The sequence below is a fragment of the Eriocheir sinensis genome, chromosome 44 (genome assembly GCF_024679095.1).
Source record: "Eriocheir sinensis breed Jianghai 21 chromosome 44, ASM2467909v1, whole genome shotgun sequence".
In the NCBI taxonomy this organism is placed as follows: Eukaryota; Metazoa; Arthropoda; class Malacostraca; order Decapoda; family Varunidae; genus Eriocheir; species Eriocheir sinensis.
Window position 1 is genome coordinate 4,704,550 of NC_066552.1, and position 24,324 is coordinate 4,728,873.

Consider the following 24,324-nt stretch of genomic DNA (forward strand, 5'->3'; position numbering starts at 1 on the left):
GCCCGTGTGTGTGTGTATGTGTGTTACCTCTTATTCTTCCTGGCAGCCTCCTCGTCCTCGTCAGCAGTGGGTCGCGGAATCACGTCGCCCTCCCTGGCAGCCACAAGCCTCAGTGATGGGCGGCTCGAGAGGTGGTTCAGGAGGAGGGTTCGCATACTGTCTCGAATCCCAGTGAACCGAAAGTGAACCCGACCATCTCTAAAGACACGTATACACAGAAACACACTTACACTCTCCCTCATTCTTTCTTTTGGTAGTTCGAAAAGAAAATTAAAAGATACACACCAGTAAGGCTTATTATGCTTCCATTTTGTCCCTGCTTCCTTGGCTTCTTCTGCCCCTCGTTCTCGCTGTCACCTTACCTGCCTTCTGGTCTCGTGTGGGTGAAGGGCGCAAGGAAGAACAAGTCGTCACTGTTAGTCTTTACTCCCATCACAAGGTACATGGACCATAATTGTTGTTGGAAAGGAAGGCAACAAACAGAGACGTGGAAAGGTGTCTGTGCGTGTGGGCGTGGCTGGCGTGGGTACAATCAACAACACGTCTTTTCTGTTAGTCTTTATTTTCAACACAAGACACTTCAGGTACAGATTACTAAAAACCAGGAGACAACCTGTACGCTAGCCACCAGGCCCGGGGCGTCCCTCGCCGCCTGCCTTGGAAGACGGACAAAGTGGAAAGTGACGAAATGAAAAGCCGGGACGGGGGTGGCCGGCGAGGGGGAGCCTGAAGACGTCCCCTCCGCCGCCACCGCCGCCGCCAGGTAAATGATATGCTTCCAAACACGCCGCGGCAGGAACCTTGACACAACCAACCAAGCAGCACGAAGGAGGCCAATTCGGGTCTACAGGAGTCCGGCCGAGGGATACACGCACATCGGGACACACCTACAAGTCTGCGTCAGTATGTACAGGAGATATGTACACCGGCGCGCCCTCACGCTGGGGGCCGCGCCGGAACATGTATACAGAACGTTATACTTGGCAGTCTATCGGGGGAGAGATATGATAGTGGTAATAATAATGATCTGCAGCACAAACTTTATATTATCCATTACAAACATTAACGTGGAAAGAGCTCCAATATGGCACTGTATGTATATGACCTTCCCCCCGCCCCCCGCGAGGCCACGAGGGCAGCACGGGAGGAAGAAGATCGAGATTCGCCCAGAGCCGCCGCGAGGGAGGCAAGATGGCGGGCGAGGCTCATCATAATCATCATCATCAGCAGCGGGAGAAGGAGGAACGCCGCTGCCGACACCTCGCGCTGCGTCGCCGTCGTCGTGTCGTCAGGAGTAACATCAGAAAAACGGTCTCCCGGCACACCTGACACGCCTTGCCGGGCCAGGTGTTTGTGTTGCGGGGATTTCCCTTCCACGACCCGCCGCCCACACGGAGGAGACGACTTGTGGTGACGACTTGTGATGACGACGCGGGAACAGTGGTCAGTGAGTGGGTCCGGGTACCCCTCCCCCCCCTCCCCCCCACCGCAGGCACTGTGTGGTGACACCTGCACACAGCGCCACATTCACCTGGTGCACGGGAAACACACACACACACACACACACACACACACACACACACACACACACACACACACACACACACACACACACACACACACACACACACACACACACACACACACACACACACACACACACACACACACACACACACACTGAAAACCGCTCTTATGTGCAGAAATGTTTGGCGTACACACACACACACACACACACACACACAGACACACACTAAAACCGCTCTTATATGCCGAAATTTTTGTCGTACACACACACACACACACACAGACACACACTAAAACCGCTCTTATATGCCGAAATGTTTGGCGTACACACACACACACACTCACACACACACACACACTAAAACCGCTCTTATATGCCGAAATGTTTGGCGTACACACACACACACACACACACACACACACACACACACTAAAACCGCTCTTATATGCCGAAATGTTTGGCGTACACACACACACACACACACACACACACACACACACACACACCTTAATCATAAGTTACCCGCTAGGAAAAGTACTCTGTTTAAACAAGACAGTATTATCCTTATCAGCAGTATATCGTTACGTTAGCAGTATTACGTATTGTCCGAGGAAGCAGTCCACTCTCTCTTGGCAGCTCGGCGCCCCTCGTGAGCCACAAGTGACACTTCGATGTTTGCGGGAGCCAGAACGCACAGGAGAGACAAACAGACAGATAGATAGATAGATAGACAGATATAAAGAACGCGTAGGAGACAAACAGACAGATAGATAGATAGACAGATATAGAGAACGAGTAGGAGAGATAGATAGATAGGGAAATATATGAATACACAGATAGATAAATAGAGATAGTTAGATAGATAGATTGATAGACAACCTCACATATAGAAAAAAAGGGCGAACCAACGAGCCAACCAACCATCAAACGAAGACCCATCACGGACAGGCCTCACGGGAAGAATGGAAGTGTGGGTGGGTGGGCATACACACACACACACACACACACACACACACACACACACACACACACACACACACACACACACACACACACGGGAAGGAATTACGTAGACAACTCTGAACTGGATTTTGTCATTGTTCTGTTATTTTTTCACTTCACACACACACACACACACACACACACACACACACACACACACACACACACCACCCACCACACCTTCGCGCCTCGCCTCACATCCCCGACAGGTGAGAAGACAAAAACTCACGAACCACATCCTATAAACGAAGCTACAGGTAAACTACATCGGCGAGTGCCAGCGGGGAGCACCTGGGGCCCCTACAGGAGGACGAGGGCGCCGCCGATGAGCAGGAAGGGCGCCAAGAACCTCCTTCGGGCCTGCGGTAGTGAGTTCGATACCACAAGGAGGGTCATAGAGGCGAGGGAGGCCGTTATGAGGGTTGTCCAAGCCCTCGAACATCTGGGTGACGGAGGCGCTGAAGAAGGTGACGGCAGCAGGGAGTTGAAGTCGATGTTTGTGTTCTGCAGCATCTTGGTCGTGTGCTGCTGGTGTGAGCTGTGGCTGCGCTGAGACGCCTTCCGGTGGTCCTCGATCTCGTCCTTCTGCGGGGTCTGGGGCTCTGCAGGAAGGGGAGAATGAAGGGGGTATAAGAACATAAGAACGTAAGAACATAAGCCTCCGGGGGTTTCATAAGAGAAGGCTTTGGTAGACCTAGTGGGTATTTCCATGGGTAGTTTTATGAGCCTAGTAATAGTTTAACAAGACTTCTGCACCGTGAGCGTGAAAATTACTCTTGAGAACCCGACTAGATTCCTTTGTGGCCTTTGGGAAGAGTGGCTGTGGGAGAGAAAAGGTTCTGAGAATATGTTTCGTATTCTCAGACGCTGCCACCCCTCACACCAAAGTCTAAAAGAAGATCAATCGGGTTCTAATGAGTGTTTTTTTTAGGTTCATGGTACAGAAGAAGGGTCAAACTATCAGCAGAGCCATAAAACTACCCATGGATATGCCCAAAACTCCTCCGAAAGCCTTGTTAAATACTGTGAACTTGGGCGCCGAATTGTTCCATGGTCCCCGGCGGGTTTGGCAACACTGCGAGGGTTGGTGAGCGGCTGCCAGCGAGCGTCCGCCGCAAACTTGTAACGAAGGGTAATCAAGGAAAAGATGTTTCGCGGGACGGAACTTTGTGTGACAGGACTTTCAGCCGCGACGAGACACTGCTTGTAAATTAAAGAAAAGACAAAGAAAATAACTGCAATTGAAATAATGCTTCTTGAAGGGAGACGCCTCAACCAAAACTCACTCGTTGAAGCTTTAAAAAATAACGATGAGTAAAACGAAACAATACACGCGCAGCAGAAATCAAATTGTAATCGATTAAATCATTCCAATCATGCTTCGTCCCTCTTCTTCTTTTCCATTCTCCTTTTTTCTCTCCTCTTCATTCCCATCCCAACCTTCTCTTCTCTTCCCTCACCTTCCCTTTAATTCCTTTCCCTTCACTCCCCTTTCCTTTCCTATCTTTCCCTTCCCTTAATTCCTTTTCCTATCATCCTTCCCTTCCCTTCCCATCCTCCTCTTCTCTCCTCTTCCCTACCCTTTTCTACCTTCCCTTCCTTACCTTTCCTTTTCTTTTCTTCCCTTTCCTATCTTCCTTTCTCTTCCCTCACCTTCCCTTTAATTCCTTTCCCTTCACTCCCCTTTCCTTTCCCTACCTTCCCTTTTCTTTTCTTCCCTTCCCTACCTTCCTTTCTCTTCCCTCACCTTCTCTTTAATTCCTTTCCCTTCACTCCCCTTTCCCTTCACTCCCCTTTCCTTTTCCTACCATCCTTCCCTTCCCTTCCTATCCTCCTCTTCTCTCCTCTTCCCTTCCCTTTCCTACCTTCCTTTCCCTACCTTTCCTTCTCTTCTCTTCCCTACCTTCTTTTCTCTTCCCTCACCTTCCCTTTAATTCCTTTCCCTTCACCCCTTTCCTTTCCTACCTTTCCCTTCCCTTCCTTTTTCTACCATCCTTCCCTTCCCTTCCCATCCACCTCTTCTCTCCTCTTCCCTTCCCTTTCCTACCTTCCTTTCCCTACCTTCCCTTCTCTTCTCTTCCCTACCTTCCTTTCTCTTCCCTCACCTTCCCTTTAATTCCTTTCCCTTCACTCCCCTTTCCTTTCCTTTTTCTACCATCCTTCCCTTGCTTTCCCTTCCCTTTCCTACCTTCCTACAGACACTCACCGTTCGCCTTGCTCCAGTTCACTGCCGGGATAGCTGGTTTGCCGATGCTGTTCTCCTTCGTCTCGTAACCTGCGTCGGGAGGAGGGAAAAAGGGAGTGAAGGAACCAGTAACACCCACACCCACACCCACACCCACCTACACCCACACAGGTAAAAGATATGCATGGGTTTAGCAAGTAGAGTAAAATCCTGTGTTCTTAGTGGTAATACGTCACTCTACATTAGCACTGAGATAGCTTGACTTATACTCGACTTGAACCTGTTTTTATTTTATTCTTTTTTTTTACGTCTACGCCTATAGCGCCGGTAGGCTTGCTTGAGGGGCCTGGATGGTGTTCGACCCCAGCCCGTCATGGCGCAGGCAAGTGTTTATAGTGGCGCCATCTTCTCTTGCACTTATATTCTTGACGTTACAATGGAAAAGAGTGAAAAGAAGGGAAAGTAAATAGCTGTCTCCTTTTTTTTTACTTCTTTTTTTCCTTTTGCTGTTCCTTGTCTTTTCCTTTATTCTCTCCATAACATTCCTTCCTCTTCCTCTCTTTCCCCCTTTCCTCTTGTCTTCTGTTTTTTCTTTCTTCTTTTCTTGACTTCCCTTTTTTCCTTAATCCTTAATAAAATACTCTTTCTTCTCTCTTCCTCTTTTCCCTCCTTAGTTCGCCTCCTGTTTTCTATTTTTTCTTTATCCCTTTCTTCACTCCCCTTAATTTTTTCCTTAACTCTCACCTAAACTCTTCTTTATTTACTCTCTTTTCCTCCTTAGCTCCAAAACTCACCTCCCTTCCTCCCTTTTCCTCCTTCCTTCCTCCCTTTCCTCCAAATTTCCCCTCATCTCCCCTACTTTCCTCTCTTTTCCTCCTTAGTTTCTCAAGTCTTTCTGTTTTCCTTCTCCCTTCCTTAACAGACCCTTATCTTTTCCTCAAACACTCCTTTCTTTTCTCCCCTTTCCCCCTTAACTCCGTAAAACACTTCTCCCTTCCTCTCTTTCCTCCTTAGTTTCTCCTCCTGTCTTCTGTTTTCCTTCCTCCCTTCCTTAACAGACCCTTACCTTTTCCTCAAACACTCCATTCTTTCCTACCTTTTTCCTCCTTAACTCCCTAAAACATTCCTTCTTTCCTTTCTTTCCCTCATTAACCCCTCCAAAACACCCAATCCCTTCCTCCCTTTATCTACCATAGTTTCCCCTCCACTCACCTCCCTTGTTGATGGTGTTGCGGTTGGGTTGTACGAGACCTGTATCGGACACGCGCACAACCTGTTCGGCGCCGCCCTGGCTGTTGTTGGCGATGCAGTTGTACTTCCCTATGTCAGTCTTGGACACGCGGTAGATCGTCAGCAGCATGCGAGTCTTGTACTTCTGAGACCCTTCGACCTCCTTCACCTCGTACCTGTGATTGGTGGAGGAGAGGACAGGTAATGAGAAGAGAAGGTAGTTTGATTTGAGGGTTCGGGTTGGAGTAGGTATGGAGAAGGAAGAGGAGGAGGAGAAGGAGAGGAGAAAGGTGAGTATTAAAGAGCAAAAGAAATGAGAGATAAAAAAGTATAATGAAAAGAAAACGACGTTAGAAAAATAAAGAGGAGGCAAAAGAAGTGAAAGGAAAAGAGGGGAAGGAAACATAAGAGAATAAATGGGAGGAAAGGAAAAGAGAAAAAGAGGAAGAGGAGGATATCGAGAGCGGAAAGAAAAAGAGGAAAGAAAGAGAGGGGTAAAAGAGACAACAAATAGATAAGTAGAAAGAAAATGAGTGGAAAGGAAGGGAGCGGGAAGAGGAAAGGAAAGAAAGGTAAGAGATATGAAAGAAGAATGAAGGAGAGGAGGAGGAGGAGGAGGAGGAGGAGGAGGAGGAGAGTGGGTGGTGGTAACGTCGATGTATTAATTGACCGCGTTGTGGCTAATGTGTTTTTGTTTTCAGTGAAGTGTCTGTGTGTGTGTGTGTGTGTGTGTGTGTGTGTGTGTGTGTGTGTGTGTGTGGCAGTCTGTTTACGGGAAGTCAACACACACACACACACACACACACACACACACACACACACACGCACACACACCGCCATAACAACGAGTAATTAATGAATCTCTACACGGGCCGCGCCTCGCCAAGCAGCGCTAACTCGGTGGTTCTCTTTTCGAGTGGGTTGTTTTTTTTACGCTGAAGTCGAGGCATTTAAGAGGAAAGCTGATGGAGGCGAGAAGTTGAGTGAATGTCGCTAAAGGAAAATAGAGGAGATCTTAAAGGAATATTCTGTCATGTTTTTTTTAGGGTGAAAGATACAGACGAAGAAATTAACATACACAACAACAACAACAATAAGGCCGTGATATGTCGATCCCCAAAGAAAGAAAGAAAAAAAAAACAAGAAGGAAAAAAAGAGGAAAAAGCGTATCAGAAAACAAAACAAAACAACAACAACAAAAAAAGATCGTGATATTCCAATCTAAAAAGAAGAAAAAGGAAGGAAAAAAAGGAAGAAAAAACGTATCCGAATTTAGTTAAAAAGGTGGTTTAGGAATCGATCTTTATTTGGTTTAGGAAAGATAGTTAAATGTAAGGAAAATTGTGGATAAATGTTAGAATAGAACGTTTGGTCTTACATAAAAAAGCAAAAGGTAAAAAAATAAAAAAATAAAGAAATCATATTAAATTCTACATTATCAGTTCTACTTCCCAAGATTTACTTAATACTCTGATTGTAATAAAGATAAAAATGTGACATAACGAAAAAAAAAGGATATATAAACAAATAATGCGAAATAACAAAAAATAGCGGGAAAAAAATCGCTTACCAATCCACCCACTATTTTAATGAAAAGCAATCACGTGAACTTTGTGGCTCAAATACTTTCATTAACTTCCTTTCCCTCCACAACGAACAACCACGAAAACAGAACACCAGCTGCTAAGTAATCTGTGTGTTCCCTCGAGGCTGGGAAGGACGAGGGTAAGGAGAGGTGATAAGGAGACGCACTCATTGTCTGCCTCGTCACGATGATGGGGGATTGCGTCATTGTTATTTTCATCTGCATTACAACAGAGGAGAACCCCCCCCCCCGCACCCCCCCCCCCCCGCCACTCCCAGCCTCCACTGACCGTCCACCCAAACCCACGCATCCTACACTCCCACATCCACCTACTCACATTATCACATCCACCCACACCCCTACCCACCCACCACACCTACACTCACACCCCTAAACCCGCACCTCCACCCCCACCCACCCCACACCCACGCACTCCTTCACTCACATGCTCACTCTCACACACACACACATACACAGTTACGTCCACCTTTATATTTGGTGACAAACGTATACCTGAGCAATTACCAGCCATTTTTCGTTCCCTTCCGTCACAGTACACACACAAACACACACACACAAACATACACACCTTGAAACAAACACACACGACCCCCCTCCTTCCCCTTCCACACACACTCTCACACCTACATACAACAAAAACACACAAACACACACACACATATTGAAACAAACACCTTCCCCACACAATAAAAACAGCAAACACAAACAGCGCCTCCCAAATGAACACCATTGAGTGCCAGGATTCGAACCCGGGCCTTCTGACTAGAAGTCAGGGCAGCATATCGACCAGGCCACCGACAAACACAACCGCTTCCCCCCCACATACAGCCCTTAACACACCCTCCATCCCCCACACAAACAAACAAACACACAAATAACCATCATTATACACAACAAACCACACACAACCACACCCTACATTCCCCCCTTTCAACTTTCACCCACAAAAAACTAAGAAAAATAAAAAGCATTACCCAACACACAGCCTCGCATCCCTTTCTCCCTCTCCCGCCCCGACACACTCACTTGTTATCGGAGTGCAGGACCTCCAGACCGTTGGGGCGCTTCCAGTAGTTGAGTCCCTTCGGCCACGCCTCAATGTAACACTCAATGGTGACGTTCTGGCCGAGGTACACGCCGACCAGCTGGTGCGGCACGTAGACGGTGGGAAGGACTGCCGAGGGGAGGAGGAGAAGGGGTATTAGTGGTGGTGGTGGTGGTGGAGAAGAAAGAAGGGGAAAGGATGACGATGTAGAGATGATACAGAGTGGTGGTGATGGAGAAGAAAGTGGAAGAAAAAGGATAAAAGTGAAGAGAAAAGGTGACGATTATAAAGATGCTGAAGAAGACACCAACGCAGATGCTGATAAGAAGAGAAGATGAAGAGAAACGACAGAGATGAGAGGAGAAATAGGATGGATAACAAGATAAAGAGAAGAGAATGAGGAAGAGAAAACAACGGAGCTAAGAAGAGAAACAGGACAGACAACAAGACAAAAAGAAGAGAAAGAGAAGAGGAGGAGAAAACAAGGGAGCTAAAAGAGAAACAGGACAGACAACAAGACAAAGAGAAGAGAAAGAGAAGAGGAGGAGAAAACAACGGAGCTAAGAAGAGAAACAGGACAGACAACAAGACAAAGAGAAGAGGAAGAGAAGAGGAGGAGAAAACAACGGAGCTAAGAAGAGAAACAGGATAGATAACATGACAAAGAGAGGAGTATCAGAAGAGAAGAAGAGGAAGAGGAAGAGATGATTATACAAGCTCCTCATCATGAAATCATCCTTCCCCCCAGCAGCAGCACGCCAGGTGGGCAGGTAAGCATCACCCGAGGGGCCGCTCAGGTGAGACGAAGCGAGGACAGGAAATTACACACCTTGCTAACAGAAATTACTGGAGGTTTGTATTCCAGTTGACGTTTTTTATATTGAAGTCATTCCTCAGTTAGATAAAAAAAAGAACACACTACTGCAAGTTTCCCATTATCAAAATATATCACCCGACTACGAATAATTCAGTAAAAAGAGAGAAAGAAAATGTAGAAATGATAACACAATTTTAACAATTTTACGGTGTGAGTGAAAAGTAAATAAATCGATAGAAAAAGATAGAAAAGAAAGCGAGTAAAATAGATATTGAAAAGAAGAGAATTAAAAAAGCGGAATACCTTTATGTGTGTGCGTGCATGTGTGTGTGTGTGTGTGTGTGTGTGTGTGTGTGTGTGTGTGTGTGTGTGTGTGCTTAATAAATAAATGTCTTTCTACTAAATAAATAAAATATCATGTTATAAAAAAAAAACCCTGAATATTTTATTGTGACCAGACTTTCCCTTTCTGCACAGGTATACTTACACTCACACACCTGGCATACTTTCCCTTTCTGCACAGGTATACTTACACTCACACACCTGGCATACTTTCCCTCTCTCCACAGGTATACTTACACTTACACACCTGGCATACTTTCCCTCTCTCCACAGGTATACTTACACTCACACACCTGGCATACTTTCCCTCTCTCCACAGGTATACTTACACTTACACACCTGGCATACTTTCCCTCTCTCCACAGGTATACTCACACATGATGACCACGTCGATGCGCTTGCTGACGGAGGGCGGGATGCCGTTGGAGGCGATGCACAGGTAAGCGCCCATGTCCGTCCGGCTGACTTTGTACAGGTGAAGCAGAGGCCCGAGCACCTCCTCTGTTTGGGGGAAAGGGAAAGTGGATGATGAAAGTGAAAGGGAACGTGGAGGATGAGGGGGAAAGGGAAAGTGAAGGATGAATTGGAAAGGGAAAGTGGAGGATGAATCTGTCTGTCTAAGTGTGTGTGTGTGTGTGTGTGTGTGTGTGTGTGTGTGTGTGTGTGTGTGTGTGTGTGTGTGTGTGTGTGTTTCAGAAGTCAAGAAGTACCTGTTCTCTAAATGCTTCCTGTTTTTCGCTGCTGTTTCTCCTCCTCCTCCTCCTCCTCTTCCTCCCCTCGAGACATAACTTTTCTCTCATTCAATTAGTAATTTAATAGCGGCCAAACTTTGTTGATTTTTACTCGAGTATGTGATTGTGTGGGTTTGATGTGGATCCAAACGTACACACACACACACACACATACACCACACACCACACACAACACCCTCAGCATCCCTTCCCTTTCAGCATCACAAACATCACACTCAACATACCCTACTACAACACACACACAACACAACACATCATACATCATCCCCCTCCCCCCTCTCCCCCCGCACACAACATCACATCACCACATCATCATCACATCACCCAAAACAAGGAACACGGGACACAACGTACTGCTGGCTGTGAGGTTGACGCTGATGTCACTCCGATCCTCCCGCCGCCACATAATGCTGGGGACGGGCGAGCCACGAGCACTGCACACGAGCGTCACGTTCTGGCCCTCCTGCAGCGTCACGTCGTTGCTGCTCATCTCGTCCTTGATGTAGGGCGGCACTGCGGAGGGGGCGAGGCGAGGGAGGGGAGGGGAGAGGGAGAGAAGGGATTGTAAGGTTAGTAATGGAGATGATTGTTGTCTCACTTTTTTCCTATCTTTCTATTTCTCTTTCTCTCCGAACACTAAATCTTTTTCTCTTCTTAATTAAAACATCATCTTGTATATCAATTCTCCTTTCTATTATTTTGTATTTTTTTTTCTCCTTTTGCATTCTTGTGACCCCAAACTCATTCATTACCCATTGATAATCTTTTCCTTCTCCTCCTCCTCACTTTATCCCTCCAAAACGAGACCCTTCCGCTCCTTCTCCTCCTCTTCAAACTCCTCTTCTTTCTTCGTGTTTTATCTGTTTCTCCTTCGAAGTTCATCCTTTTAAAATAACTCCATCCCATTCCTCCTCTAACTCATCTTTTTCTTCGTTTTTTACTTCTGCTTCTCCTTACCGTCTCCCTTCAAAACAAGAGCTCTCCATTCCTCCAACTCTAACTCCTCTTATTTCTTCGTCTTCCTTCTTCTCCTTCTCCTTCTTACTTTATCTCTCAAAACATGACCCTCCGACTCTTACAGCTCCTCTAACTCGTTCTTAATTCATTACTACTACTTCTCTTAATTTAATCTCATCAAAACAAGAGTATTTTTCCTTCCTTCATATTGCACCTCTTCTCCTCCTCCAAATCCATGCTCTTTCCCTATCTCCCCATCTATCTTCACACCCTGCCCCTCTACCACCTCCTCTTCTTCACACACTCACCCACGACGCTAAGGTGCCCCGTCTGACTGATAGCGACTGCGGTGTTGATCTGGCATATGTAGGTCCCCGCGTCGCCCGGCCTCACGTCCTTGATCGTCAGGTACCAGGTGCGGTGGCCATCGTGGGAGACGCCGATGCGGTCGTTCCTGGTGATGACGTGGTTGCCGACTGTGAGGATGGCTGACCTGTCTCTCTGTATCCACGCGAGCTGAGGGTGTGAAGAGGGAAGGGTAAGTGTGGGTTTTGGGTGGAATGGTATGGACAGGTTGTGTTGGGGGTGTTTGTGAGGTGTATGTGTAGTAGCAGTTGCGGTAGTGGTAGTTGTTGCGGTAGTAGTAGTCGTGGTGGTAGTGGTAGTAGTAGTAGAACGAATGATGTTGCTGCTACTACTACTACTACTACTACTACTACTGATTAGGATAATGATGGTGACAACGATAATGATAATAATGATAAAAAAAACAGAAAGACTAAAATAATATGAAGTAGAAAAAGAACAAGATCGAGAATAATAAAAACAAGAACAAGAAGGAACAGATACCAGATGACGAATAAAAAGAAGTAAAAAATGAAGAAGAAAAAAAGACAAAGAAACAGAGGAAGAAAAATGAAGAAGAGCAAGATAAAAACAAGAACATGAACAAGATGAAGAAGCAGAACCAGAAGACGAATCAAAAGGAGTAAAGGATAAGAAAAAAAGGAAAAGACGAAGAAAAGAAGAAACAGAAGATAGCTAAAAAAAGAAGAAGGGATGCATATGACAGCAGATATTACAAAGCCTCGCGTACTTTGATCAATAAAAAACAAACAAACAAACAACCAAACAAAACCCCCCAGCTGATAATGCCCCGCTATTCGCCCCGTAATAAGAAGGATCAAGGTAAAAGAAAGTGCCCTCAGAAAACGAATTAATAAATCAGAAGAAGAGGCAATAAAGAGGAGAACAAAGGGAAGGAGAAGATAACAGAGGAAGGAAAATGATCATCGTAAAACATGATGGTAATGAAAATGATGATGAGAAGAAGACAGGAAGACTATAATAGGATGAAGATGAAGAGGAAGAACAGTAATAATAAAAAAAAAACAAGAACAAGAAGAAGAAGACGAAGCGGAAACCATAAGACGAATAAAAAAGAAGTAAAAGATGAGGAAAAAAGAAGATTATAAAGAAATTTGAAGAAGAAGAGCAACAGGATAAGAGACTGAAACACACACACACAAAAAAATAATAATAAATAAACACGTAACAAGAAGAACAAAAAAAGAAAAAGAATAAAAAGTGTAATTATGTATCTCTATCTATTTTTTGTGGTTATTTAGGTCAGTCTGTCTCTGTTTGTTTGTCTGATAGTTTTTTTTAATCTTTTTCTATCTTTGTTTTCTTTTCATTCACTTTCTTATGTTTTTTTTCTTAAAGTTATCCCCCCCCACCTCACATGCACCATAAGTCTGTCTATTTATCTATTTGTCTGTATGTCTCTGTCAGTCTCTCTGTTTACTTGTCTGACGCTGTTTTTTTTTTCTCTCTTCCTTTATTTCCGTCTTTTTCCAGTTCGTTCAGATGTTTCCTTTTCTTTAAGTTATCCATTCCTTCTTGTCTCGTTTTATTTTCATTTTTTTTTTAATTTCGTTTTAATATTCATAAATTTTCCATTCCTTCTCGCCCTTGTTGTCTCGTACGATCCTTTTCATTAGTCTTCGTCCATAATATTTCACTTCAACTCATTAAACCTAAAAGAAAAAAACTATCAGAAGGGAGAAGAAAAGGAGAGTGAAGATTGTAGGGTGATAATAATTGCTCAAATCAACATAATTATAGGGGAGAGGAGGGAGAGGGAGAGAGGGGAGACGAGGCGGGTAGAGAAGGAAAGAGATAGAGAAGAGAGGTAGGGAGATGGTGTGAAGGGGGAGAGGGGGAGTGAGAGGGATAGAGAGGGAGGAAGTTGAAAGGACGAGAACGGGAGAGAAGAGGGAAGAGATAGAAGGGAAAGGTAGGGAGAAGGAGATGGAAGAGAGGGAAGAAACTGAGAGGGAAAGGGAAAGGTAGATGGCGGTAGAGAGAGGAGAGGGAAGTAAGGAGGAGGAGAGAAAAAGGAGAAGGGAAGAGAAGTAGGAAGGAAGATAGAGAAGGGAGAGAGACTGAGGAGCAAGGTAGAGAGAGGGAGATATGGAGGAGAGGAAAGGGAGGGAGGTTAGAAGGAGGAGAGGGAAGGGAGATAATGAGAAGGAGAGAAAAAGGAGAAGGGAAGAGAAGTAGGGAGGAAGGTAGAGAGGGAGAGAAACTGAGAGCAAGATAGAGAGAGGAAGATATGGAGGGGAGGGAAGGGAGGGAGGTAAGGAGGAGGAGGAGAGGGAAGGGAAGAGAAGGAAGGCGGAAGATGAGGGAAACTTTTTTGTCGATTAGAAGTCAAATTGTCACATTAAAGATAATTTCCCTTTTTCTTGAGACTCGAGAGGTATTTACGGAGACGCCGGGCAGGTAAAGGTGTGTGTGTGTGTGTGTGTGTGTGTGTGTGTGTGTGCGTGTGTTCATAGGTTACGTGGTTGTTTGCGTGACCCGGAGGCAAGAAAAAAGAAATAGCAAAAAGAAAAAGAATAACAAGGAAAAATAAAAGAAAAAAGGAAAAGAGAAAAGGCAGTTAAGAAGGAGACAAACAGTAAAAAAAAAAAGATAAAAAGGTGAAATGAGTTAATGTTTTTGATGATGTAAGTGAAGAGAAAAGTAGATAGATAGATAGACAGATAAATAGATAGACAGAGAAAGAGAGAGAAAGATATAGACAGAGACAAAGAGAGAGAGAACAACACATACATGAAGAGGAAAGCAAACAAACTAACATAAACAAACAAACAAACAAACAAACACAGGTAAGTAAGAAGGAGGAAACAGCAGGAAGACTAACATTCCGTGGCCATAGGTATTGACAGGTGTGCAACAAGGTAATTATCTGAGCCTATTGGAGACACACCTGCGCTATCGGTAACTCCACACCTGGCGCCACCTGTCACTCACCTGTCCCACTAATGACGAGACTGGCCAGGTGCGTCCCTCGTCCTCCTTGCTTCCAGGTAACCACAGCAGCGAGTTATTAATTAAATTTCCCTGAAGTCGTTAAATTTTGCATCGTATTCTTTATTTATTATTTTTGTTTATGGGGAAGATTCTTATTCATGGTAGTATTATAATTAGTGTCATCTCCACCTCCACGGCTTTCCTCCTCCTCCTCCTCCTCTCCCTCCTCTCTCTTCTCCGCCTCATTGTATCATAGTGTAAGGAAAGGAAAAAGAGAAAGAGAAGAAAAGGAGACATGAGTGAACACGGAAGATAAAAATGAGAGGAAAAAAAGGGGAAGAAAAATGGGAAAGAGAATATAGGGAAGAAGTGGATGAGGAAAAAAGAACGAGGGAGAGGGAGAGGAGAGAGGAAGAAAGGAAAAGAAGAATGAGAGGGAGAATAGAAAGGGGAAAAGAATGGAGATAAAAAGAAGAGAGAGGAGGGTGAATTAAAAAAAACGAGGGAGAGGGAGAGGAGAGAGGAAGAAAGGAAAAGAAGAATGAGAGGGAGAATAGAGGGAGGAAAAGGATGGAGAATAAAAAAAAAGAGGTAGAGGAGGAAGAAAGAGAAAAGAACAGAGGCGAGGGACAGTCAAGCAGAAAGCATTTATTTATAGTATCGACAAAGCAAAAAAATAAATAATAATAATAAGTCACATTAAATTATGTTACAATTCACTTACTTATTTTTCACCTAAGTTAAGATTTACTAACTTACTCGATAACTTCCTGCACTGTGACATTCCTCTGCCTAGGCGAAGAGGAGGAGGAGGAGGAGGAGGAGGAGGAGGAAGGGTAAAGTATTGATAGTTCTTGAAGGGGAAGCTCTTGGTAAACAATGAGGAGTTAGGGAAGTCAATGGTGGTGGTGGTGGTGGTGGTGGTAGTGGTGGTGGTAGTAGTGGTGGTGGTGGTAGTAGGGGTGGTGGTGGTGGTGGTGCTGGTGGTAGTGGTGTGTAGTGTACCATTTAACCTCTCTCTCTCTCTCTCTCTCTCTCTCTCTCTCTCTCTCTCTCTCTCTCTCTCTCTCAACAGCTTTTCTTTCACCCATAAAAAACTACACTTCCCTTACAGCCAATATCCCATTTTCTCTTTCACAATACCCCGTTTTCTTTAGGCCAATCAACCAGTTTTCTCTCCTCACAACTCGTATGTATTGTATAGATGGAGGAAAGGAGGAAAGGGAGGAAGGGGTGGAGGAAACAGAGTGGGAAATGAGACGATGGTTGGAGGAGAGGGGAGAGAAGTGAGGGAAAGAATCGGAGGGGAAGGGAGGGAGAGAGGGAAAGAACGGGAGGGGAAGGGAGGAAGGAAGGGAAAGAATGGAAGGGGGAAAGAAGGAAGGGAGTGAAAAATGGGAGGGGAAGGGATACGAGAGGAACAAAGGAAGGAAGCCTGGGAGAAAAAATGGAGGAGGAAGAAAGAAAAGCAATGAGTGAAAAGGGAAGGAAAAGAAAGGAAGAAAGGAGAAGCAGAATGGGAGGACAACTATAGGGGAGGGAGAGGAGGAAGAAAAGAGAAGAGAAGGGAATGGTTAGGGAAAAAGCAATAGAGAGGGAGAGAGGGTAGAATGGACAGGGAGAGGAGGGAGGGAGAGAAAAAGAGAAGGGTGGAGAGTCGAAAATAGTTGAGCACATTAAAAAACTAAAGTAGGAAGCGAAGAAAGAAAGAAAAGCAGGACAGAGGAGAGAAGAGAAGAGTTATGCGGATAAATATAAATGTAGGAGGAAGGAAAAGGGAATTAAAAAGGAAAAAAAAGAGGTTGAGAGAAAACAGTTAAACAGAGAAAAAGGATTGTAAGAAGCAGGAGAAAAGGAGAAAAATAGCAGAACATGAAGCATAGGAGCAGAGGAAGGGGAGGAAAAGAGAGGAGGGAGAGGTGGAGAGAAAAAAATAGGAGGAAGGAGGAGACGGGGAGGAAAAAAAAAGTGGAGGAAGCAGGAGGAGGGAGAAAAGAGTGACAAGGGGAAGAGAAAACGGAGGAGAAAAGAGAGAGTAAAGGTGGAGAGAAAAAATGAGGGAAGCAGAAGAGGAGGAAAAAAGAGGAAAAGAACAAGAGAAAACTAAACAGAAGAGAAAAAATAGAGAGGCGGAAACGGAAACAGAAAGAAAAATACGAAGGAGAGAAAGAAGAAAAAAAGGAAAACAAGGGAAGAGGAAGAGAAAAAGAAAAGGCACAGACCCAAGAGGACCCAAGAGGACCCAAGAGGACAGTCTGAGCCACTAACTTCCTCACCGAGTCGCTCTTTAATTTAACGCCGCTAAGATATTTTTCTCGCGGCCAACTAAGAGATTCCAGAAAGTTGGTTGAGATGAGGCCATTATTTTTTCCCTAACTTCGTCATTTCCACTCATTAAATGTGGGCGATTTACAGCGGCTTGCAGCGGGACGGAGGGAGAGTAACTGGTGGAGGGGGTGGTGGTGGAGGGGGTGGAGGTGCTGGTGGTGGTGGTGGTGGTGAGGAGGTTGAGAAGGTAGAAAGAAGGAAAAGATGAAAAATATAGCAGTGGAAGAAGTTAGAAGAGGAGGAGGAGAGGAAAAGTAGAAGGAAAAGATGGAAGAGGAGAGGAAAAGAAGAAGAAGAAGAAGGAAAAGTAGAAAAATGCAGTAGTAGAAGAAGAAGGAAAAGAAGGAAAAGGAAAGGAAAACAAGAAGAAGAAGGAAAAGAAGAAAAATGCAGTAGTAGAAAAAAAGGAAAAGAAAGAAGAGGAGAGGAAAAGAAGAAGAAAAAGGAAAAGAAGAAAAAATGTTGTAGTAGTAGTAGTAGAAGGAGAAGGAAAAGAAGGAAAAGGAGATGAAAAGAAGAAGAAGAAGAAGAAGAAGAAGAAGAAGAAGTAGCAGGAGCACCACCACCACCACAACAACAACAACAACAAATGGCACAAGAAAAAAGAGAAGAGAATAAAAACGACCACAAGAAGTAAAAGAAAAAAAAAGACTCGGATGTTGCGAAGACAGATCAGAAACTTCAAAACAAAAGAAAAAACAAAACAAAACAAATAACAAAAACTACAACTAACCAAATAAATGTACTTCAAATCCCAAAGCAAAGCGAGACAGGTGTGCATAAATTAACAAACCACTAAATCAATACACAAACGGACAGGTAAACAGGTCCTCTCCCTTAATACATGGCACGCTTCACAGCCAGGTCAGGTCAGGTCAAGGTCACTGGCTATCTGTCTAAAGGTGAGGTCCCTGAGGTATTCTTCCCCTCGTGGACAAGGGCACTTCTTTCTCTTCTTCCTCCTCCTCCAGAATAATCTACCAACTTTTCACATTTACTTCGTTGGCCAAGGGAGGGTGATGTGTCGTGGGTGTGGTGCGGCGTGTGGAAGGGGTGAGGTTAAAGATCTGTCCCTGGAGTGTATGTATATGGTTGCTTTCTGATATGGTTGACTGGTTAACTGCGAAGAGGAGAACAGCTGTTTTTATATAGTTCCGAATATATTAATCTAAGAAGCATAAGGGATTGAAGTTCTTATGGGGTTTCCAGAAGACTTGCGGTGAGTGATGTGATCTTCCTTTGTTTTTACGAGTCTTGCAATGGGGTCTGACTCTCCTTCCCCGGCGATAAAAAGGAAGGAAATTATGAGGGAGTGGATTCCGCGCGGGTTTGCCAATAATGAGAGAAGAGATTGAATTCCTTAAAGGCTTGCAAGTTAGGGGTGTTGATTCTCCTTTGTTCATCACACATAGGGGATTAAACACCGCGAAGGAGATTAGGAGGAGGAGGAGGAGGAGGAGGAGGATGTTGCAAAGGGAAAGAAAAGGAAAAGAAGGAAAAGATGAGAAGAACGAAAACGGAAAAATAAACAGAAGACAAAAGGGAAAGAAAAAGGAGAAGGAGGAAGAAAGGGAGGAAAAGCAGGAGGTGGAGGAGGATTTATTTTTGTGTTAGTGGCCGAGAAAGAAAATGAAAATGAGGGAGAGATAAAAAATAGAAAAAAACCCATGGAGGCAGTAGAGGTGGTGGAAGAGGGAGGAAAGGAAGGTGGAAGGAGGGGAGGAAGGAGGGAGAGAAAGAGAGAGAGAGGAGGGAAAGTCACTGTTACCATTGGAGAGCTGAGAGGGTTGAATAGAGAGGAAGAGATAAATTCACAATATTACTACTTACTCCTTCCTCCTCTCCGCCTCTCTCTCTCCTACTCTCCAGTCCTTCTCTCTCCTACATTTTTTTCTTTTTCTCTCTCCTTTATTTTTTTCCTTTCTCGTCCATTAACACACAAAAAAGCCTTCCTCCACCTCCTGCTCCTCCTTTTCCTTCTTTTTTTTCTTTTTTCGTCTTGTTTCTTTTTCGTTTTCTCTCTTCTCATGTTTTCCCTTCTTTTCTTTTCCTTTCTCGTCCACTAACATACAAAGAAGTCATTCTCCATATCCTGCTTCTCCTCCTTTTCTTCCTCCTCCTTTTTTTCTTTTTCGTTTTTCCTCTTTCCCTTATTTTTTTTTCTTTCTCGTCCGCTAACACACACAAAAAAAGCCTTCCTCCACCTCCTGCCCCTCCTTTTCTTCCTCCTCCATTTTTCTTTTTCGTCTTCTTTTTCTTCTTCGTTTTCTCTCTTCTCATGTTTTCCCTTCTTTTCTTTCCCTTTCTCATCCACTAACACACAAAAAAAGTCATTCTCCACCTCCTACTTCTCATTTTCTTCCTCCTCCTTTTTTTCTTCTTCGTCTTCTTTTTCTTCTTCGTTTGCTCTCTTCTCATGTTTTCCTTCTTTTCCACTTCTTTTCCTTTTCAACCTCCTTCTTTCCTCCATTTTTTCTTGCGTCTCCCCTTCACAAAAATCTTCCTATCTTCAACTTCTTATTCTTTCGGTTGCCTACTCCTGCCCCCAAAGAATTATGTATTTAAGTTAAGTTTAAAATTCACGGTTTCTTTTGTTAGGATTTCAAAGGGTTTCCAAGCATTAGGTGTGTATTTAGTTTTTTTTTTCTTTTTCTGTTTTTTTTTTCGTCTAAGTTCTCTTTCTCTCTCCTCTATTGTCTTTTTTTCTTTATTTCTTGGTCTATTTTCATTTTTAGTTTTTTTCTGCTTCATTTTTCTCATTTTTCATATTCTCTCTCTCCTTCATACTGTCATCTTTTGGTCTTCCATTTCTGTCTATTCCTTTTTCTTTTCATTTTTTTTCTTTCCTTTTCCTTTCTTGCTGCTCCTTTTTCTTACTTCTTCCTCCTATTTTCCTTCCCTCTTGGCGTTCTCTTCCTCCTACTTCACCTCTTATCTTCTCATTCTGTATTCTTAAATAAAAATATTCTTTCTTACTGTTTTTCCTCTTATCCCATTTTTCTTTCCCTTTCTTTTCCTTCCAGCTTCATTTTTTCATTTTCTTTCCCATTCTCCTGTTCCTCGTTTTCTGTTGTTCTCCTTCCTTCTCATTCAGCTTCCCATTTTCCTTTCCTTTTTATATTATTTCTTCCCTTAAATATTACTCTACAAACTGTCACCTCTTCCACCTAGTATCCATTACTCTTGATCCACTCCTCCTCTACGCATCCACCTCCTACCCCTCTTTCACCTCCTTTCTTCCACTTATTCAATGGCAAACTTGTACAATATATTCAGGTCATGTTCGCTCTTCTGATCGACTCGTCAGCTCTCAGCACCGACTCTTTTACACAGCCTTCCTACTCCTCCTCTTGTGTCCTAACGCCTCACTTGGTAACACTGACGCCGGACGAGACTAAAACACACTTACAGTTCGCCATGAGAGGTTAGTGTGCCTCCAAAACCATAGTAAAGGCTTCAAAAATTCCTTGTGTAGTGTTTGGTGTTCATGTTCAAGTTATGAAATTTGAAGAAACTATAGGAAATGTCTTGTGTGTGTGGTCTTGCATTGAAAACCTAACTATTGTGGAGTGTTGAGAATTGAAGAGTTTGGTTCGGGTGATTACAAAGCCACGGTGTTGGACTGTGAATTTGGCTCTAAAGACATGTCGTGAAGTGGTTTTAATGCCACGTAATTATATAAAAGTCAAATAACGCTTCTAAATACCGTCATTCGTGCGCCCTTCACTATCTCATCAGCTTCGTAACGCTGCAGCAACCCAAGACCAAAGGGATGGCAATCATGTAAGTGGAAAGGAGGATTGAATGCTCTATAATTATACGGTGAGGCCAGTGACACGAGTTTAGATTCCCTTCATGTGTTCTTTTGATTCCTTTATTGTTTTTACTTATCATTAAGGGAGGTTGTAGCTGCGCGTAGCCTCGGTGCTCATCTCCGCATCACTGACCCTTGAGCCTGTGGTGGGTAATTCATATGTTCTTACTGGTTTCTATGCTCTCTGACTCCTTTGCTCTCTCGTCTCCATGGTAACTTTTCTGACACCTGAAGGTCAATAAGGATAATGATAAAGAGAGAAATGAATAGACGACAGAACGTTGAACCCTCTGATGCGTAATTGGTGACGGATGCTATTATTGAAGATTCATATAGAGAGAATTAAAGAAAGAAATCATATACAGAAAAAAATAAAGGAAAAAGTCACGTTGAGAAAATTAAAGAGAAAAATTCATATGTAGAGACAATTAAGGAGGAAAAAGTTGTACGAAATAATAAAGAAAAAAATGTTATATGTAGAAAAATAAAGAAAATAAGTCATATACAGAAAATAAAGAAAAAAAGCCATATATGAAATAAATAAAGTTAGCGTTAAAAGCCTATTGGGAAAGCAAAGTTAGTACGTCATTAAAATGTCGAGTAATAGGGTTTTGTTTGGCTTCTGGGTAATGGCTGATAGTGCTTTATTTTATTTTATTTTATTATTTTTATTTTTTATTTTACTTTATTTTATTTTGTTTTATTTTTCTTTCTTTCTTTCTTTCTTTTTTTTCTTTTTTTTGTGTGTGTCCATTAACGGTAAATAGATAATCCATTTCGTGATCATTTATTTTACTTCTTTGTTTTTGTTTTCTGTTTATTTATATATTATTCTTTTCTTTATTTTCATTATCTTTTTTGTATTTGTTTTGTTTGTATTCCTATTGTTATTGTTCTTCTTAATGTTGTTTTTATTTTTATTTTCTTTATACTCCAAACTTCTCCCCTTCTTCCTCCTTCTCCTTTACTTCTTCCCCCCCTCCTCTTCCTCCTCTTCCTCCTCTTCCTCCTCTTCCTCCTCTTCCTTCAGAACTTAAAAGCCACGACATTAATGGTAAAGGTGCTATTTCCTCCTCCTCCTCCTCCTCCTCCCGTACTTCCTCCTCCTCCTCCTCCTCCTCCTCCTCCTCCTCCTCCTCCTCCTCCTCTTCCTCTTCCTCTGCTAAAGTGAAAAATGTAGAGATAATGAAGATTTGTGTTGGCTTAGAAATCACAGTCTTGAAAACCATACAGGTGGGAAGGAGAGAAGGAAGAAAAAAAAGAATGGGAGGGAGGAAAGGAGAGGAAGGAAGGGAAGGAGGAGGAAGGACAGAAAGCAGGGATAGCAGAATAAGACAGAATGAAAAAAAAGGAAAAGGAAAGGGAAGGAAACCAGAATAAAAGAACTGTAGAAAGTAAAGCAGAATAAAAGGGATGAAGAGAAATAAAGATAGATAGATAGAAGGAGGAAGAAGGAAGGAAAAGAGGAAGGGAGGGAGGGAGGGAAGGAGGGATATGAGGAGGAAAGGAGATAAGAGAAAGAAAAGGAGGAAAGAGGAGGGACAGAAAACAGGAATGGAAGAATAGCACAGAAAAAAAGAGGAGGAAGGAAATAAAAGACAACACAGAATAAAAAAGTGAAGAGGAAGTAAAGCAGAATAAAAAGAATAGAGATAGATAAAAATAGATAGATAGATAGATAAAAAGATAGATATAGAGAGAGACAGACAAACAGAATAAAACACAGACTGACAAGCAGGCAGACAAAAACACAGACAAATAAAAAGGAGGAAAAAGAAAGAAAAGAAAAGAGAAAAAGAGAAAAAAAGAAAGGAAAAGGAGCGTCTATCCACTTAATTCCAAAGTCAGCAAAACTTGGAGGGATTAAAGAGAGAGAGAGAGAGAGAGAGAGAGAGAGAGAGAGAGAGAGAGAGAGAGAGAGAGAGAGAGAGAGAGAGAGAGAGAGAGAGAGAGAGAGAGAGAGAGAGAGAGAGAGAGAGAGAGAGAGAGAGAGAGAGAGAGAGAGAGAGAGAGAGAGAGAGAGAGAGAGAGAGAGAGAGAGTAATTAAGAAGAGGTATCTTTCCACGTAATTTACCTTTTGTTTCTTGTCTCAGGTAATTCATCGTCCCTTCCACAGACACCTTGACACCTGCCCGCCTCACCTGTGTCTGTCTGTATGTCTGTGTATGTGTGTGTATGTCTGTTTGTCTGTTCTGTTTAGTTTTGGATTTTTGTGTTTTTGTTTGTATGTGTGTTTGTTTGTGTTTGTTTACCTCTTTGTTTGTGTTTCTTTCTTTGTTTGTTTGTTTCTGTGTATCTGTTTTGTATGTTTTTTGTGTGTGTTTGTGTGTGTGTGTGTGTGTGTGTGTGTGTGTGTTCTTTTTTATTTGTTTACTTCATCGAGTGTTTTTTTGTGTGTGTGTTTGTGAATTCCTGTCTGTTTATATTTATGTCGTCTGTTTACTTCTCTCTCTCTCTCTCTCTCTCTCTCTCTCTCTATTTTTACGTGAGAGTTTTGTTTACCTTCTTTTCCCTTCTCTTCCTCCCCCCCTTCCTGTCGTCCTTCCTTCCTCCGCCCTTTCATTTTCCCCATTTTTTCCCGTGTCTCCCTCAGGCGGCGGCTCGGGAAAGAATAGAGTGATGGCGTCTCTTTTTCTCATCAATATTCACCTTGTCGCCTTTCTCGCTGAATATTTCCTTATGGTCAATGGCGGGCGGAGTGGCTGACTGGCTGGGTGACTGACTGGCTGAGTGACTGGCTGGCTGGGTAACTGGCTGACTTCCCTTTTCATTCATATATATGCCTAGCGTGATCTGTCTATCTAACTGTCTGTTTTTCTATTGAGTTGTATATTGGCATAAGATCTATCTATCTATCTCTATCTGTTTTACTATCTGTCTAACTCTCTATCTATCTGTCTTTCTGTCTATCTAGCTGTCTATCTATCTATCTGTAAGTGTCTTCAACTATCAATTTATTTTCGTCTTCCTCTTTCTCTCTCTGTTTGTGTGTCTAAGAAAATGCCTGTTTTGTGTGTATTTGCCTCTCTGTCTAAATGTCTATCTGTCTGTCTGTGTGCTTGTGTTTATGTGTGTGTGTTGGCGTCTCCGTCTGTCTCTCTCTCTCTTAACCGATTCAACAAGAACTCTTAACTGGCAATGAACAAAGAAGAAAAAAAAAATAACACACACACACACACACACACACACACACACACTCACACACACACACAAACACAGTCATCCCCCCATCCCTTCCCCCCCCTCCCTCCCACCACACACTACCTCCCCCCTACACCCCACACCCACCTTGAAGTTGCTGAGGTGGTCCACGACGCACGCCAGCCTCACGTCCCTCCCCGCGGCCACCGTCACGTTGCTGATCGGCTCCAGGAAGTACGGCTTTTCTGCGGGAGG

At 43.5% G+C, this 24,324-nt stretch overlaps 1 protein-coding gene across 1 annotated transcript; it reads right to left on the reverse strand.

Annotated features, from left to right (window-relative positions):
• Positions 1-543: 543 nt before the first annotated feature.
• On the reverse strand, positions 544-24,324 carry LOC126980625 (lachesin-like; the record flags this gene model as incomplete). Its single annotated transcript, XM_050830728.1, has 8 exons — positions 544-3,132; positions 4,737-4,805; positions 5,928-6,121; positions 8,578-8,725; positions 10,131-10,256; positions 10,862-11,020; positions 11,773-11,980; positions 24,217-24,324. Coding segments are annotated over 8 exons (1,314 nt in total), but the record flags the coding sequence as incomplete, so codon positions are not given.